The sequence below is a fragment of the Gadus macrocephalus genome, chromosome 20 (genome assembly GCF_031168955.1).
Source record: "Gadus macrocephalus chromosome 20, ASM3116895v1".
In the NCBI taxonomy this organism is placed as follows: domain Eukaryota; kingdom Metazoa; phylum Chordata; class Actinopteri; order Gadiformes; family Gadidae; genus Gadus; species Gadus macrocephalus.
Window position 1 is genome coordinate 1,238,057 of NC_082401.1, and position 19,685 is coordinate 1,257,741.

Below are 19,685 nucleotides of genomic sequence, written 5' to 3' on the forward strand. Positions count from 1 at the left end.
TCAAAGAGTATGTGTTTGAACTGTGTGTGGAAGGATGTGTTTCATAGATAAATACATAGATATTATGTATAGTTATATGCTACACGTGAATCTCCTAAAATGGCGCAATTTGATTGGTTGGCTATCTCGGGATATTGGGCAATATCCCATGATTGACATCTCAAACTCTATTGTTTTCATCCCAAAATGTCAGCTGATAACAACAAATAAACCTTCGGTCTCGGGGGCTATTCCCCACTATTCACTTAGCCTTTGGCGAATAATTGTTAACTAATAGCCTCGATAGATAAATAGCCTAGTCAAGTCTTTACCAAACTACACGTCGGGAATTCATTTAGGTGATTCGGCTCACACAGTAGGCCTGTAGCCTACTAAGACCACATAGAACAAGGGAGACAACAAGTCTGACTGGACATACACATAATACATCACATTAAAACTAGACCCATGTGTTGATAGATAAATAAATAGACGGATAGAAAGATAGTTAAATATGTTATATTATTTGCCTTGCGGAGCCAGCCAATCCTGTGCACGTATGCAAATTAGCCATGTGCGCCTAACACAAGAAAGACGTAATGTAGAGAAGTCATACTAAAAACGGATAGCAAGCGAAAGCCGAACAATACTGTCTCAATCACATACTTTTGGTCCATTCTAACTTATGGTAAGAGGCTAGCCTTTAAATCTTTGCAGTGACTGAATGTTGATGATAAAACGGATTGTTTTGCATAAGATGAGTGTGTGCGACTGCGTGTGTCCTTTTCGGCTTCGGCATACTGCATGCTTATGATCAAGGCCTTGTGGTTAGTTGTGGTCTTAGTGAAGCAGCCTAGCCTTGGAGTTTGATAAGTTGGAGTGATTGTGTAGTACGGGCGTGCGAGAGAGAGAGAGAGAGAGAGCACACCCGTGGTGATGTTTGGCTTGTTGTGGGCTGTCTGTCGGCATTCGCCGAGTTGGACGGTGTGCTTTGTGTATCATGTGTTCAATGTACATCTGTCTGGTCATATTTGCGGTAGATTGATGGTTAAATAATGTCACACCACGATCGGTTATAGGCTACTTGCAGGCACTCATTTGCAAGTGCACTGATTGCTGTCCGATAGGCTAAGTTGGCCCATAGCTAGCATTATGCCTTCTATTTCTAGATCTTCTGACTAATTAATGTTTTTCATGTTTTTTACATCTTTTACCGAGTTAAACTCAAAGTAATGTCTGAACTTCCATGAATTAAATGCTCCATGTTCGCTCTCTCTCCCGCACTCCATGTCTTGCACACACGTTGGTGTTGTTTACTTCTAGACGTCGACGAGACAGTCTCACAAAGCAAATACGGCAAAATCCCAAATTCTTTTACTGTCAATGGAAAAAATAAATCACGGTTTAGTAACGCAGTAACGCAGGATGCTTGCGGGAAAGTAAAAGTAATCGAATTACTATTTTTGTAATTGTAATCCCTTACTTTACTCGTTATTTGAAAAAAGTAATTGGATTACAGTAACGCGTTACTTCTAACGCGTTACTGCCCATCACTGTACACAATACATTGCAGTTCCTTTCTCCACCATGTTGTGGTTCAGTCTACTTCAGATTGATGTGGACGTGGAAGAACCAGAGACGTCGTAGAACGACGCAGTCATTTGAGATACATAATATCGTCTGGAGGCGCACACAACTTTTGGCCATGATAATTTATATTATATAGTGCTGTCAAGCGATTAAAATATTTAATCGCATTGATGTCATTTAACTCACGATTAATCGCAAATCTTTTTTCTATGCTAAATATCCCCCGATTTCTTTGTCCCATTAATTGTTCTAATTGTAATGCTCTTATCAACATGGAGAAGTGCATCGGCTTGCCTTGTGCAAATGTTTTTTTATTGATAACAACATTGGCATATACTGATCAAAAGCCTATAGTGCAATTAAACGATGAACATACAAACATACTGCCTTGAACATAGCAGTCAGGCTACTGCTTCTTTGTTTAAAAAAAATGCACGCCGTTAAAATCGGTTTGCGTTAACGCCGCTAATAACGCGTTTAACTGACAGCACTAATATTATATGATATAGATATCTATGTATGTTATGATATTATTTAGATATAGAGCTCAAGGACTCCCGCCGGAGCACCCGGAGTGTTCTAGAATATTTACAGAACACGGCCAAAGGCTGTGTGCGCCTCTCCATTGCGATACACCCACTGTAAACAGAGCGCATGGTACCGTGGCCGCAAGCTGCTCAGGGCCACACCCCCACCCCCTCCCTCCTCATTGACCCGCCTCTCTCCTCCTCATTTGCCTTAAAGCTACAGCCACCGAAATGGCGTGTTTGGGGAAAGCTCAATGTGCGACTGGTTCGTAGTGGCTGTAGTACTGCAACACGGCTGAATTTCGGGAACGTCTTCAAATACTGTGTTAGGGGCCAACTATCTATATTAAACCATCCATATATTAGCATGCCATGGGACCTTTAAAAATCTGAAAAGAAGCGCGCGATTCCAATCTATTATGAACATTTAAAAATTGAATGGAGTCTCTAGGTGAAAATTTGAGGAAGGAGATAGGTCCAAAAGTTTGTAGAGAATAATAAGAAGAAAGAAAGAAAGGATAAAACTTAAGAAGAATAATAGTTGAGCGCTGCATGCAGCACTCACCTTATAACAGGTATCTTATGCCGCTTTTCCACTGCATGGTACCAGCTCGACTCGAATCGACTCGACTCGACTCAGCTCGCAAGTAGCCTACCTGAAGTGGCTGCTTTTTTTAGTACCGCCTCGCTCTAGGTTCCAAGCGAGCTGAGCCGATGCTAAAAGGTGACGTCGGCAGACGGCCGGCCACTGATTGGCCAGAGAGTGTGACGAAGTCACGAGAGCGACATGGCAACCATGCTGGTAACAGCCATAGCAGCGGCCGCAGCCAACATATTCCACTTCTTCAACTTCTTCAACATGCCAGCTAATAATACGAACACGAATACGATCGCATCGATGTCCTCCATTGTTATTATGTGGGTTCTGTCCATGTGTGGGTTGCGTAGGGGTTGTTTGCGTCGCGTACAAAAATACGTCACGGCCCTTTCGCGCAGCCGACCCCGCCCACGTCCAGGAGGTACTATTTGCGGTGGAAAACGACCCGTGCTGCTACCGTGTCGAGTCGTGTCGAGTCGAGTCGAGTCGAGTCGAGTCGAGCTACATGTGCAGTGGAAAAGTGGCATTATACTGTCTGAAGAAAGCTTGTGTATGGTCTACAACTTCTGGCAGTGATCCTGGAGAAATACTACTTCCAACTGTTCTGAAACAAACATGGTACAGATCATACTGAGCTAACTTGAGTCTGCCTTGGGAAACTTCATGAAACAAAATCATCATCAAGGGCCCCATCCAGCACTTTCGATTAAAGGGGACATATTATACTACCAGGTGTGAGTGTGATTAGCAGTTATAAGCCGTTTTGAAAATCTGCGTCTCCTGACATCACTATTGGGCATGTCCACCTAGATGTGTGCTTGATAGATAAGCAACGTTTGCTTCAGTCCACTTGGTAGGCTGGTAGACTATCCAGCACACATCTAGGTGGACATGCCCACTAGTGATGTCAGAAGACGCAGATTTTCAAAGCGGCTTAGTAAGATGGCAGAAGGTTGAATTTCGACAGTGGCTCTATTACTTGAAGTGACCTCTAGCAGTTGTATTGCTGAATTCACCAAATGAGGGCTGCATGCCTGACAACATTTAATGCTGTTCGCAGCTGTATTTGGGTGTCAAGCAACTATGTTGCGAGACAACCTATTGTTTTTGTACGAATTCGTATTATTATTATTAATTACCTGCAATGGGAGTCAATGGCAGCCCATAGAACCGCTTGGTGAAAAGTTGTGAAATTTGGCACACTGGTTCAAGAAAGCCCCATTAGCCCATTGAGCCAATCTCAGGTCGCTAGCCCAACAGCTCTAGCGCCAACAACAGGTCAAATTTGCACATGCATTCATGTTTATAACTTTCGACCCAATCATCCAATATTCACAAACCAGGTATCATTGGATTCCTTGAACCAAGCCCAGTTCAACGCACCCTATGACGTCATTGCGCCATGACGGATATATCCGCCATCTTGGTTTATGTCAAAAACCTTCAAAATGCTACTACTATCACAATCTTGTCCAATCATCTCGAAACTTGGCACACATGATCTTCCGGCCATGCTTGATGCAAAACATCTGATAGACTTTTCAAATTCAAAACCGTTTGCCCGCTAAAGCCAATCAAATTTGGCGGCGAATCCGCCAAACCGGAAGTAAGCCCATATCTCAGCAGCCCTTTGACATATCATAACCAACCTTGGTACATAGACCCATGACCCCATAACGGTGACACTGAATGAAATCGGTGACCTTTGATCTCTAGGGGGCGCTGTTATTAATGTCGATGTGTTGTGACTCCTCTCTCTTCACATGAGTATATTTCATACAAATTTTCAATGTCTGGTGATACTATTAGACCTCCCAGTATAGCTAGTATATTATTTCTTGCAGAAATATCCGCGACAGCCAATGATATTCGACCGCGAAGCCCCCAAACCGAAAACACGCCAATATCTCAGCAGCCCTTTGACATATCATAACCAAACTTGATACATAGACCCATAACATCATCATGGGGACGTGTCCCCATGATGACCGTTGACCTTTAGGGGGCGCTATAATTAATGAAGACGTGTTTTAACTCCTCTCTCTTCACATGAGTACATTTCAAACTTATTCTCAATGTCTGATGATACTGTCAGACCTCTCCATTTCGCCTATGAATTATTTCTCATGGCAACATCAGAACTTGGCCACCATGTTGAAAGTTGTCAAAATCAGTTGTAAATTTCCACAGGCCACAAATTATGTCCAATCTTCATGGAACTTGGCATATATGATCTTCAGACCAAGCTGAACAAATGTATCAGACAGCTTTCTCAAATTCAAAACCGTTTGGCCGTGACAGCCAATCAAACTTGACGGCGCTCATTAATGGGTAGACACTGCACTCGTGTGGCGACAAGCGGTACTTAATGTATAATGCAACAATGACTATATTTACCATTCCGCCCACCTACAATATAAACTGCAATTCCCACTGGATTAGACGCTTCACGAACCACCTCCAGAACGGATGCTTGTTTACATTGTGTCTCTTTTAGGGATATTGTTCCGAATACCCCAATGTATTTGTGACATTTGTTCTGTCAGGCAGACTGTATTGCGTCCTTACCTCTAGGTGGGGTCCTTTTCCCATTTGGTAAAATAATGCTGATCCCACCGGCTGTCGGTATTGCCGATTTCCGATACGGTCGTCATGTAGCCCCCTGGCCGATTTCGTCCATCCGGCAGAATTAGTTTACCGAGTCCCATTATGCTTGACACCCACATTGCTGCTCGCAGCTATATTTATTATTATTATTATTAGGCTGCAATGCACAAAGTGTGATGCACCCTATTTTAATTGTTCATGTTTTTTATGTATTATTCTTCAGTGTTTTCCTATCCAGCCATAACTGTCCGATAGCATTTTATGAAACCGGACCATAATGGTAGAGGGTGATTAATGATGCTCCCTCTGTTTTGCTAAATGGTCGCACCAATAGACTGAAACTGAAAACTTCAAAACAAGCAACTCTCCCTTTCCCCGAGAGCCATGAACTTTGCGTACATGTGTGTATGTATCTTTATGTTATTATGATGAGAGCTATATAATGGATCATTGCTTTAGTCATTTAATTATTTTGTCGTTTAGGTCCTGCTCTCTTTGCCTTCAACGATGCAAAGTTCACTTCAGAGGACTGGCAAGGTATTCAAGCTACAGGAAGAAGCGTCAAGCGAAAGGACCCAAACAAAGTTGGGCGCTTTGGGATCGGCTTCAACTCTGTGTACCACATCACAGGTACAACGAATCAAATGTGCTAAATTTGCCCCACAACTTCTGCAGGGTCAGCAGTGTTTTCTATGCATTCTACAGTATATTCTATTTCTATATAAACTATTTCATTTCCTTTCATTCTCAGATGTGCCATGGATCTTAAGCTCAGACCATCTAGCCGTGCTCGATCCCCATGAAAAACTCTTTGGACAAGGACATGGGGGCTACCAGTGGTCTTTAGCCGATAATAAAGACCAGGAAACTTTGAAGACTATCGAGGATCAATTCAGGCCATTTCAAAACATTGTCGAATATCTATTACAAAAGAAGTGGACGGAGGTCCTCGAAGACCAGCACTTTAATGGGACACTTTTCAGATTTCCTTTACGCAATGAGATATCGAAAATCTCAGATAATTTGTATAATTCTGACAAAGTTGCCCAGCTTTTTGACAGCTTCATTGCAGATGCAGAGATATGTCCTTTGTTTTTAAAAAGTGTGCAATCCGTGTCTTTAATTCACATCACGGCAGACAGCTGTGTCAATGTCATGCTTGAGGTGACTAGCTCATGTTCTGAAGGAGCAGTTTTGGAGTCAAGTGATGGATCAATCATCAAGAGCTCAACACACTTTAAAGACATAACTGTCACATCAGAAGACCGTGAAGAAACCAAAAATTGGCTTTTGACTACTTGTTGTATGAAAGAGGGCAATGTGCAGAAATTGGATTCACTGGCAGAGAAGCTGAGTTTTCTACCACAAGTTGACTTGGCGTTTCCATGTGGTCAGAATAAAGACAGTGGTGACAGTAGATTGAGTTGCTTTCTCCCACTTCCTAACAATGAATCCAACAAGACTGGACTTCCAGTGTATGTAAACGCATGCTTCGGCCTCACAGACAATCGAAGACATATCAAGTGGCAAGAAGAAGATCAGAAACACGACGAGGGTGCCATGTGGAATGAATTGCTGGTCAAAGAGGTGCTTCCACAAGCATATCTCATGATCCTTAAAGATGCCATTGAATTATCCAAAATCTCTGAGCTCCCTCTCTCCTCTGTGTATGGTCTTTGGCCAGACTTAACACACCTTGAGCATAAAGAAAAATGGCATTCAGTTGCCCAGAATGTTTTACAATGCTTATTTAGGGAGAATATTGCTGTGCTCTCTCTTGCTGCAGATGAAAAAAGATTTGTCTGTCCTTCAGAAGCTGTGCTGCCCTGCGATTCTTCAACAAGCCCTAAAGTATCAGCTGCCATTCAGAACGTTTTGATTTCTTGTGGAGTTAACCTTGTGAAAATCCCAGAATGGGTCGATAGAGCGATCGAGAGGGCATACCCACATCCTGAATCCCTGAAACGAGTCACTCCAACTTTTCTCCGGACTATTGTCCACAAAGCAGATTTGCAGAATGTAACAAAAGAGGACAAGGTATCTCTTTTAGAATATGTTTTAAGCGATGGAACATACGAAGAACTCCAGGGCCTTCCACTGCTTCCTCTCAGTGATGGTACTTTCAGATCCTTTACGAACAAAGAGGAAGACGTCGCTTTCATCGATAGCCAAGACTTTCCAAGGTAAAATACCCGTTTCGCTTGATAAGCAATATATAACCTTCCCCTGTGTCTGTAATAACTATGGTTTGATTGTTTGTAGAAATAGCACATAGTAAATAGCAGTTAGCACAATTCTAACAGCATTCTTCCCGAAGTGTTTATTAATAACTTAAATTAAATCATTAACCCCTTTCACACTTGCAGCCACATGCTGGTAATTAACGGCAGCTGAGCATTACATTGGACATTTAGTCTTTTCAAATTGCAGTGATTCCGGGGCAATGGTAACAAGTTATTTCCGGGAAATTACAACAGAGGTATATAAATGCTGTTTGAATGATAGCATTCCGCTGAAAAGAGAGATGTGTCTTATGCGAACGCAGACACTGCTATCTTTTACCAGTAATCCTTATCCGTTAATGTAACATATCTATGTGAGAAAAGGGCTAGTGTGCTGTTGGAAGCTGTCATCTATACTCTTAGATGGTTCACATGAAAGCCAACTCATTCCTCGACAGGTCCCTGCTGCCTGGTTGCAAACACTTGTTCATCCCTCAGGACCTGAGCACCACCTGCCAATCACACCTGAAAATGCTGGCCACAAGAGGTAGGCATGTTGTTTTGTGTATCTTGTATTTACATTAACACCCAATTTGCATGCATTTAATGCTGCTTTCCAATGGTCTATTTTCCAGATATATTCAACATCATCAACATTGATGCAGACAAGGTCACTGACCTGGCAAAGAGGTATTTGCCTACGGATTGGAAACAGGGAATGGAGCATGTTACGTGGGAAATTGCAAACTGCGGGCATCCGCCAGCCGGATGGCTTCAAGAGTTCTGGAAATTCCTTAACACTCATTTCAGAGAGTTAAGTGGTTTCACTGGAATGCCTTTAATATCCATTGAGTCCCAAGTGGACCCCACGCAGTCCATGTTACTGGCAAGAATACAACAGAACACAACCCTAATTTTTCAGAGAAGCAAACAGAATAGCTTGCCACAGCAGATTGCTGAATTGGTGAGAAAGGTTGGCGGCACTGTTGTGAGAGGAGGAGAGTGGCTTAAACATGAAGACATAGACTCTTATGTGCTGCCCCCTTCTCCACGGAGTGTCCTTCAGGTCTTCGTGAACACAGATTCTGATCATCTCATCAAAGTAATTCAGTCAGTTTCTCATGATGACAGAGAGGAACTTAAGAACTATATCTGTTGCCTGGATTCTCTCTCAGCCAGAGAGCAAGATGTTCTCTCAAAGTTACCTTTGTTCCAGACCATGAAGGGATCATGTGTTGATTCTCAATCAAAGCAGGCTGTGATTTTGGGTTCCCGGTTAACGATCCCAACAGAACTCACTATGCCTGACCACGTGATACAGTGTGTCACTGAGGCCGACCGCAGACTCCTACAACTACTCAACATTGATATCCTTGATACACCTCAAGCAGCTAGTCTACTGATTAATTGTGTTCAGTGTGATTCTTTTGGAAAGGATGCTACAGAGAAGACAATGACATGGATTTTAGAGCATGGTGGTAACCTGTTCTCTCAAAATAAAGCCTTAAAAGCCAAATGTAAGGAGCTGAACTTCATTCAACTCAACGGAGGCTGGAAAAAGGCATCACAATTATTTGATCCTAGAATTGAAACCTTCAAGGATCTTTTTCCTTTGGACTTCTTCCCACCAGCCGTGTACACACAAACAGCACAAATGCTTCAGAGTTTAACAGAACTTGGATTGCTAAACAAGGAAGCAGATATCACTACTTTGCATTTGTTGGATGCTGTCAAACAGATTGAGAAGTTGCAACTTAACTCTTACAAGAAGGCTGTCAAAAGGGCTGAGGTCATTCTTTGCCTGCTCAATAGCAATGATGTGCTGTCCAAATTCTCTGAACCACAGCTCAAAAGCCTGTTGATGATGAAATGGGTGCCATGTGTTGAACCAGGACAACAAAACAAGGAGAGACTTGGTTTCTTCTGTCCACATGAAATTGGACATACAAAGTATGAGGACATTGTTGGGCATGTAATGCCCCTGAAAAAAGAGTTTAGTGAGAAGGTACGCAATGAACTCGGCATCACACACTTGCCCCCACCTCTTAAAGTGTTGGAAAACATGTCAGTGATGTCATCAATTGCACATACACTAATCGATCCAGATCCAGATGTGGATTTCAACAGGAAGCTGCATAGTACTTACATGTATATGCAAGGTCACATTTATGAGTTTGCCGAAATTGTGACCAAGGACACAAAGTGGTTATGGGCACACAACAAGTTTGTTTCTCCTGTGGATCTAGTTCTTGACTACCCTCCAAATCTAGATCTAAGTTCTTACATTGGGAAAATTCCAAAAGAATTTCTTCCTTACCAGAAGTTGCTCATCCATTTTGGATTAAGACAGTGCCTTTCAAGAGAAGAAATAGTTGGCATTCTTAATCAGATCAAAGACTCCATTGAAGAAAGGCACATACCAGTTGGGAGTCCTGGTGAGCTAAAAATGGCGGTTGATATACTCAACTGGATGGGGAGAGAGAAGATAGTTGTTGAAGAAGACATCCCTGTTCCAGTCATTACCAATGATGAACATTTTACCTTAAAGCCACTGTCAACAACAGTCTTCTGTGACATCAGCAGAGATGGTTTGGAGGCACTCAATAATCATCAGGAAGAATTCTATGTCATTCATGCAGAGATACCAAGAGCCACTGCTGAGTGGCTGAAGATCCCACTGCTCAGCACACGGATACTTAGCCCTGAGATGATAGGAATACAACAGTGTGGACAGTCGGAACCAATAGCAATGCGGATTAAAAACATTCTGAATGAATATGACGAGGAACATGACATCTTTAAAGAGCTGATTCAAAATGCTGAGGATGCTAGAGCAAAGGCATGTAGGTTCATGGTCGATTTCAGGGTGCACAAAGAACCACCAGAAAGTCTTATTGATCCTGGAATGACTGCTTGCCAGGGGCCCTGTCTTTGGTCATATAATGATGAGCAATTCACAGAGGATGATTGGACCAATATCGTCAGAGTAGGATCTGCCTCAAAAGAAAACATGGTTGATAAAATTGGAAAGTTTGGCCTCGGGTTCAATACAGTGTATCATGTGACGGACTGTCCCTCCATCCTTAGTGGCAGTCATCTCCTCATGCTGGATCCAAATGTTACACACCTGAAGAAGCACATAAAGGAAAAAACTAATCCTGGAATTAAGCTGGACCTAACCCACTGTGATCTCTTCAAGTGGTTTCCAGGGCAGTTCAAATCGTATGAAAACATCTTTGATTGCCATTTTAGTAGAATCAGCACTTATAAACCCTACCAAGGTACTCTCATCAAACTACCCTTCCGAACACAAGAAGAGGCTTTCAAGTCAGAAATAAGCACTAAAGTGTATAACAGGGTCAATATTGTTGGTTTCCAAAATAATTTCATGAGCAATTCACAAATGTACCTGCTCTTTCTAAAAAACATAAATACAGTTTCTCTACAAAATATCACAAGCAATGCCTCAACTCCTCCACAAGATGATCAAATTCAGACTAAATTCAATGTTTCAAAGACCATTGTGAGGAGCATGAAGATACCAGACCAAACGTTAAAAGAGCAAATTGAAGGAGTTGAAAGCCTGGTCAGTGAAAATAAAAAATGCTACGAATTAACTGACTGTCACACAGCCCAAATTGTCCAAATTGAACAACAAGAAAGTGGATCAGTCAAGTTCTGGCTCCTATACAATTGCTTTGGAACACAACAGTGCCTCAAAATGATTCATGACAAAAACAAGGAAGCCAAGTTCACTCTGCCTGTTGGTGGAATTGCTGTGGCTCTCGACAAAAATCCCAATTCAGAGAAATGGATGCCATCAAAAAAAGAAATAATTGGTCAAGCCTTTTGCTTCCTCCCTCTCTCCATTAAAACAGGTCTTCCAGTGAATCTGAATGGGTCATTTGCAGTGACTTCGAATCGGAAGGCTCTATGGGCAAGGGGAGTGAAAAATGACTGGAACAAGGCTCTCCTTCAGGACCCTGCAAAATCAGCATATATCACTGTGCTCTCCGTATTGAAGAACATGTCTCAAGACAAAGACTTGGAAGGCTACTGTTACTTCATATATTGGCCTGATAGGGAAAAAGTGACAAAACCATTTCAACCGTTGGTGGATGCTTTTTACTCTGCTGTCGTCCATCAAAATGCACCAGAGATCTTCAGTGATGGCGAGCACTGGTGTTGCTTCAACAAGGCCATCTTTTTACATGAAAGCATTGAAGAGAACAAGGAAATTGGTGGACTTGCAATGAGAGTAGCGCAAAGCCATGTGAAAGCACCCAACCATGTGGTTCCTCTTCCAATTTGGCTGAGAAACAGCTTCAAACAGGCTGGCTTCCAAAAAGATATAGAGAGCAGAACATGGAACTGGGAGACATTTTATGAAGAAGCTGTGTTTAGGAATCTAGCTACCATGGATGCTGAAAATAGGAATGCTCTTGTGCTGCATGCCATTGACCTCGACTTGACTGAAATTGATGACCTACTGATGCACCATCCATGCATTCCTACAAAGGGTGGACAACTTCAATGCACCAAGAAAGTTGTTTATCCTACTGGAAAAGTCGCCTGTCTTTTTCGACAGACAGAAGGACGCTTGCTTGACGGAACCAAAATTGACTTTAGTGCCCCTAGAAGAGTGCAACGCTTGTTGGAACTTGGAATGTTGAGTGACTATATCCCATTGGAAGAGATTGCACAAAAAGTTGGTAGCATCAATAATGTTTGGAAAAAAGACAAAAACAAAGCATGTGTACAATTGAAATGTATTATGGAACAGTTGAGGGGTCATCTGCCTGACAAGGACTCGCTCTACTGGGAATCAATCAGGAATACTGCATTTCTTCCAGCCTTTTCTCCAGAGTCGGGAAGGGTCACACTTCAGAAGCCCATTGATGTTTTTCATGAAAAATACCACCACCTTGTGAACATGACAGAGCATGTGCTTGATCACACCAACTTGGAAACATACAAAGTTGATCCAGTCTTAAACATTTTGAGAGTTCGTCAGAGTCCACCACTTGAGACAGTGCTACAACAGCTGGAAAGCACTAGTTTCAAAAACCAGAGCTCCAACGAAACAAGGCTTCACGAGATAGTCAGTAAATGCTATACATTTCTCGATCAGTGGCTCAAGCAGCATGGAGATACCCCACTCATTTCAGAAAGGGCACATTCATTTCCGTTCATTCTTGTTGGCTGCAAGTTTGTACATGCACAATGTGTGGCAGAAAATGAGGACTTTGAGGCAAAGCCATACCTTCATGTACTTCCATTGGTCTTTGCTGGTTTCAAGAGCCTCTGGGAGAGTGTTGGCATTCAAAAGAAATTCACAAGAGGTCAGTATCTCACTGTTATCGAGGGATTACATGCCTCACATGGACAGAAGCCCCTTTCCAAGCCCGATCTCAATATCTGCCTCACAGTATTGAGGGGTTTGTATGAGAAGAAAGAAGAAATAAAAGACTGTCTCATCCCCAATGAGCATGGGGTTCTGCAACCTGCAGCAGAGTTATCCTTCAATGACAGTCCCTGGATGCTGCTAAATTTAGGGGTGACACTGTGCCATGAGGACTTTAGTCGAGTGATGGCATGCCATTTTGGAATCAAGACAACCAAGCATCAAACTCTGGAAAATTCCTTAGTTGCAAACATGTCACCATTTGACTTTGAGTTTGAGCAGCGAGAGGAACTGACATTGAGAATAAAAAACATTATTGAGGCCTATCCATCCAAGAAAGATATCCTGAAAGAGCTAATTCAAAATGCTGATGATGCAGAAGCCACAGAAATCCACCTGGTCTGGGACAAAAGACAGCACGGAACAGAAAAAACCTTTGGAAAGAAGTGGAACCATCTGCAGGGCCCTGCATTGTGTGTCTACAACAACAAGGTGTTCTCTGATGCAGATCTGAAAGGCATCCAGCAGCTGGGAGAAGGTGGCAAACACAACACTCCAGGCAAAACAGGAAAATATGGAATTGGATTCAACTCTGTGTATAACATAACGGATTGCCCTTCTATCTTAACTGGAGATAAAATACTCTGCATTTCTGATCCAAATCAAACTTTCATTGAACAAACATCAGGGAAAACTGCTGGCTGTGGGTACAAGCTTGATTCAGTTTTTAAAGAGACATACCTTGATGTCTACAAGTCATTTCTGCCCAAGGAATTTACTCTTGAAGAAGGAACGATGTTCAGATTACCGCTGCGAATTGGTAAAATGGCAAACAACTCTAAAATCTCAGCCCAGGGTATCACTGCCTACGACATTGAAGATTTGTTCTCGGCCCTTCTTGATGACCCAGAGGGATTGATTCTCTTCTCAAAAAATATTCAGAAAATACAACTCCATAAAATTGAAGACTCTGGAAAACTAGAAAATGTCTTCAAGGTTGAAAAAAGCATACAAGACAAAAGCTGCAAGGAAAAAACTCATTTTCAAATGAAACTACAAAATGCCTTGAAATCGGACGGTTCTGTTACACCATACCAGGCAATTTACAGAATACGGATTTCAACGTCCTCCAACAGCAAAAGTGAATGGGTAATTGCAGATCAGTTTGGATCACTTAGAGGTGACCCTGGTAGACGGTTCGACAAGCTGCCTCAAGCATCAGTTGCTGCATGTGTGGACTACAAGCCTTACAAAGAGGAGAATTTCAAAGGTGGAACCTTTTGTACCCTTCCTCTACCTGTTCAAACTGGCCTTCCAGTCCATGTGAATGGGAACTTTGAGGTAGACTCATCCAGGAGGGACCTATGGAAAGAGGATGGCAAAAGTTTGAAAGTATATTGGAATGGAGTATTGAAAATCGATGTCATAGCTCCCCTGTACGCAGACCTGCTTCATAACATCTGCCGCACCCTTCCAGATAGGAACATGTGTTCCACAATTCGAGACAGTCATCGTCTCCACAATTATCTTCGTTTTTTCCCATTTGTTTCACAAGATATTGCTCCGGACTGGCAAGAAATGATACATGAAGTTTACAGAACAATTTGCAACAAGGCTCTTGATGTCATTCCAGTGTCGAAGAGCACAGTAAGAATCACCTCATATGGGTCATTTAGGAAGTACTCTTTTGAGTGGTGTAATGTCAAAGAGGCAGAACAAACTGATGCACCTCATTTGTCCCTAGAGGAAGCCACAGAATCCATCAACCCCATGTTAGAGAGGCTTGGAATGAAATTGGTTCCTTTTTCTAGCGATATGGCAAACATTTGGGAAAGTTTAAAAGCTGCTGGGGTGAAAGTTAGGTCTGTAAGCCCTTCAACTGTGAACGATTTTCTTCGAGAAAAGCCACTCAATGATCCTACCAAAACCACGAAGGGTTTACCATTGCCAATCGAACAAACACTAATTCAAGATGGAAAAACATGCGCCAAACTGTTGAGTTTCTGCTTGAAAGACGAGGGCTTGAATGTTAAGAACAAACCTTGTTTAATTAGTGGACTCCCTCTTCTTCTAACAAATGACCAAGTTTTGAGGGTGTTTGATTCCAGCGATCCTAAACTAATCACCAGAGATCATTCTTTGTTTTGCGGATATGAAAAGGATTTTGTTGATTATCTGACCATTGAAATGCACATTGAAGTTCTACAACCCAAATATGTTAAAAAGTTAACAATTCCTCATGCAGAGAAGTATCTGAAAGCTATACTTCCCCGTCTCCTCAAAGACTGTGAGTTTGATCCACTTTTTGGTCTCCATGTACCAAACGCAGTAATACAGAAGTGGTTGATAAGTGCTTGGCAGTTTTTCACAAGGGAAATATCCCAATTTATGACATTTAGTACAGTTCGGGAGCTTTTTGATGGCTGTCAAATGGTGCCAGTTGTGTGCCCAAGGTCAAATAACAAACCCTTCTTGCAAACAATGATGAGCATTCCAAGTGTGATTCAATTTAGCTCGAATGAGGGCATATCAAGCATCCTGTTTAAACTCGGATGCATGAGGCTTGACATTGCACTCTTCGTAAGGCTTGGATCAAAAGTACAAACACAGCTAGACACTGAATTTTTGAATACAAGGGATCAAAGTGCTGTGTTGGACTTGGTTTTCAAACTAAATCCTTCCGAGTTTTGCAACCTTTCTAATTACGAGCTAAATGAGCTACAGAGGTTTCTACAGTTTGGACTATTGAATTCAAAGGACAAGAGTCAGTATCAGAGAAAAGTCAAATCTTTGCCAATCTTTGAAACACTAGACGGAAAGCGAGTCAGGATTGATGGACCTGGAAAGGTATTCATTGTCAATGGCATGCCAAGCTTTCCAGACTTGTTCAATCTGAAAGAGAGCAGCAGCACTTTTCTCAAACAAAGTTTAGTAAATGAGCAACTCTCTGAACAATTCCAGATCCCAATCCTTTCTCATCTTCAGTATTTTGTTATGTTCATCCTGCCTGTCATGCATGCACTCACAGAGGAACAGATTCTTCGCTCCATCAAAATGTTGTTGTTACTGCAAATCGATTCGGAGTATCCTAAACATGAAAAAAAAATCATCTCCTCAATGAAGGAAGTGAAGCTGATCCGCAGTATCCAAGGAAATTCAGAGATGGCATCATTCTACTTTGATGACCATGTGAGGTTGTACACCATAATGTTGCCTCAAGGGAAATTTGTGCCTCAGAGATTTTGGAAGGCATTTTGTGACACATCATCCATGGAAATGCAAGCAAGAGAATTGGTTAAGGAACTGGGAATGAGGCATTTTGTATCAAACAATGAAATCATTGCTTTTGCATACCAAATCGAATCTGAGTCTAAAGGGAACTGTGAACTGGCAGTCTTAGAACTAAAATCATCAAAACTTCTGCTTGTTGCAATGAAAAAGGAAGGAAATGACAAGGCACAAGAAATTGACAAAGAACTTATGAAGTCCTTGGCTGACATCAAATTCCTTTTACCAGTGCAAATAAGAAAAGATCTATGCACCTTTCAACGTCCAGCTGCAGTTGAGAGAACTGTAGCTCTCAGGGGGTCATTGATTGGAAATAATCATCAGCATTTGATTTGGACTTCTATGCCAATCATAGCTATGCCACATTGCAACCCAAATGACAAAGAAATGATAGAAATGGCTGGAGCCTTTGAAGAACCACCCATGCTGTCTGTCACTACAAACATGGCGAACGTCTGCCAGGTACCTTGTCAGTCTGATGATCTCAAGAAAATCAGGGCTTTTGTTTTCAGGCAATCATATGCCTACTTACAAAACACCACATTTCCAGTTAATAGATTTACTGGCCTGCCTGTTGTGTTAGTAGAAAATGACACACAACTTGTAAAAGCTGAAGAGACTTCTCTTGGACTGCCCAACGACTTGGACTTCAGGCCCTACTTGTACAAAATCCAGCCAAAGGATGCAATGTATGCAGAGTTCTTTAAGAGAATTGGTGTGACTGAGGTACCAACAGTAGAGCAGTATTGTCAAACTCTCACAGCGGTTTTCCACGATTCCTGTGAAAAACAAACACCCAACTCAAATCAAAAGAACACCATCAGGCGAGCTGTTGAGCAGATATTCCTCCTACTTAAGAGACAGGAAAAAGGATCCCCCCTTACATTTTCAGAGATGTTGTACCTCCCGTCAAAAGAAGGGAAACTATACCCATCAAATAAACTCTACTTTAATGACACAGTATTTCAGGCAAGCAGGTTGGAGAAAGCATTGAAAAATAAGTTGCCGCTACTTGAAAGCCTTAGGATATGCCATTTGGGGGACGATATCTATGAGCATCGTCAACTGGTACAAATGTTGCCAGAAAATCTTCAGCCCAAAATGCTCTCTCAGTGTACCGAGGAGCGTTTGGGAAAATCAAACATGCACATTTGTCAGTACGGGAAAAGCTGTGAATTCAGTGGATGGTTTGAGAAACATCTGTCATCTATAGCCTTCCGACATGGACTTATCTGTCTCCTGAGAGAACAGTCAAAAGGCGAAATCACACAAGAAGATGCTGGCGACATGTGTGAGCAGACTTTTGGCCGTATTCAAATCATCTGCTGCAGGAGCCTTGAAACCGAGCTGTGTTTGGATCAACAGCCACTGAACGATACAGTGGCGGAGGCTGAAGTCTACGTCAAAAAAGGACAACAAGGATGCACCTTTTATTTGAAACACAACGATGACATGGCTCCAAAAGTGATGAATGAAATAAACTTGACAATGACAAAAGAGATAAACGCTCTATTAGGGAACAAACTTGCCTCCAATCATCTACCTGTCCTTGGGGTTATTTTGATGTGTGACAGCCTGCAGGAGGTCCAGCAAAAGCTAGCAAAGCACGGAATTCATGACAGCGCAGAAGCGGACCACTCTGCTCTCTACCCAGCAGAACCTGGGAGTGTTATCCCAGATGAATGGCTCGACTGCCTTGATATGAACATGCTCAATAATTTTGAAGAAGGCGAACATGTTGGCTATTTGAGCAATGACATCTACATTTATGCAGTTATTGTCAAGCAAATGCCTGAAGCCACGGGCGCACAACTGTCACGCAGGTATGAAATCCAAACCAACAACAAAGAGTTCATCGAAGTGAGTTCGGTTGAGCTCTATCAGTTCATACGAGAAAAGAAGCCCAAATTGAAAAAGATGAGCATTAAATCAGGAGCATCCTGCATGGTACTGGAGCTACATGAAGGATCAGAGTGGAATGGAAAAGGGGAGTTCTCTGAGGAAACATCCTCACCTGGCAGGACGTTGCCAGCATCTTTTGATGAAGCCAAAAGGGAAATTGACAAATGTTTGGAAGAAATCTGGACCCTTTCCAAGGAGGAGAAACATGCAGCCATAAAAAGACTGTACCTCAGATGGCACCCCGACAAAAACCCAGACTGCATTGAGATTTCCACTGAGGCATTTAAATACCTGATGAACAGAATTGATGAACTGACAAACGGTAAAACTGCAGATTCCTCAAAGCCTAAATGGAACGGAAACTTCAGGGATTTCTATGGAAATTGGAATCAGGAGGCCAGGCGGCACAGGAATGGCCGCGAGCGATTTTATCAACAGTATCGCTCTTCTCGTTACAACTTCTGGACACATCAAGAAAACGTCCCAAGGCCAAACCGAGCAGAGGCCCAGCGTTGGCTGCAGCAGGCACGCTGTGATTTGGCGGCAGCTGAGAATGACATTGGCAGTGGGAGCACAGAATGGTGTTTGTTCAAGGTTCACCAAATCATGGAAAAGGCTCTCATCGCTGCAGAGTACAAAAAAAATGGGAAACGTTCTGCTAACTGCACCATCTCCATTATGGCGGCACGAGTTGCTTGCTTCGATCCTCGATTAAGGGAGCTGACTCAAATAGTTGACAGTGTAAAGTTGCTTGGAGTGGATGCAAAGAAAACTCAATACCCAGACAATGCTTCCCCTATCATTCCTCACGAACAGTTCAAGGAAATGGACGAGCGGCCAGCTGTGGATATGGCTTCAGAGCTTCTGTGCATGATAGAGGCTTATGTTCATTAAGAATTTGTGATTAAATGCTGTTTTTGTCTTATTTTTTTTAATGGTTGGTTTTCCAGAGCCATATAAAACAAAACATATTTTGTTTTATTTCCATAAACAAAATGTGGAAATAAATCCTGAGAGTGGGATCAGATATCTTTTTTACATTTTAGATCTTTTTTATATATAGGTATCATTTAATTAGGATAATTTTATAATTCTATGCATCGTTGTATGAGTGTTATGGTCATGTGAACACACTTTTCACTCTTTATTATTGAACAAACCTGTCAACAAACTTAATGATTCCTTAATGACCACTGAAATAATGTACTGTTTTGCAGTTTTTGTTTCCATATACACTTCTATTATTTTACTGTTAATGTAAAAATTGTTATGTTTGATGCATTTTTTGATTTTATTAAATCCTTTGAGGATAAATGAATTGCTCTATATACACATTGAAATGGAGGCATTACCTTTTAAAACGTCCGCGATATGTGAAACATACCAATCGTCTTTCTATAAATGTTACTATGAATAATAAAGGGAAATAAACAAAGGATTCTCATCACATTGTGTATTTGAGCATTCTTTCTTCGACTGGAGTAGAAATACTAGAAAATACGAATATAAATATGTTTCAAAAAGAGGAATTAGCTAACATCTTGAGGCTCAGGTTCCTAACATCAAGT

The 19,685-nt window shown here is 41.9% G+C and overlaps 1 protein-coding gene across 2 annotated transcripts in view; it reads left to right on the forward strand.

Moving 5' to 3' along the window:
• The window catches only part of si:dkeyp-118h9.7 (sacsin), a 41,040-nt gene extending 21,476 nt beyond the window's left edge, over nucleotides 1-19,564 (forward strand). The window contains exons 5-9 of one of the 2 annotated variants that reach the window (XM_060040933.1): nucleotides 5,785-5,931; nucleotides 6,053-7,484; nucleotides 7,982-8,070; nucleotides 8,159-19,030; nucleotides 19,068-19,564. In XM_060040933.1, coding sequence (XP_059896916.1) covers nucleotides 5,785-5,931; nucleotides 6,053-7,484; nucleotides 7,982-8,070; nucleotides 8,159-19,011 — 12,521 coding nt within the window. In that variant the 3' untranslated portion in view covers nucleotides 19,012-19,030; nucleotides 19,068-19,564. Of the gene's footprint in view, nucleotides 1-5,784; nucleotides 5,932-6,052; nucleotides 7,485-7,981; nucleotides 8,071-8,158 lie in introns of both variants that reach the window. The other variant, XM_060040932.1, reaches the window with a different exon arrangement.
• Nucleotides 19,565-19,685: the final 121 nt, after the last annotated feature.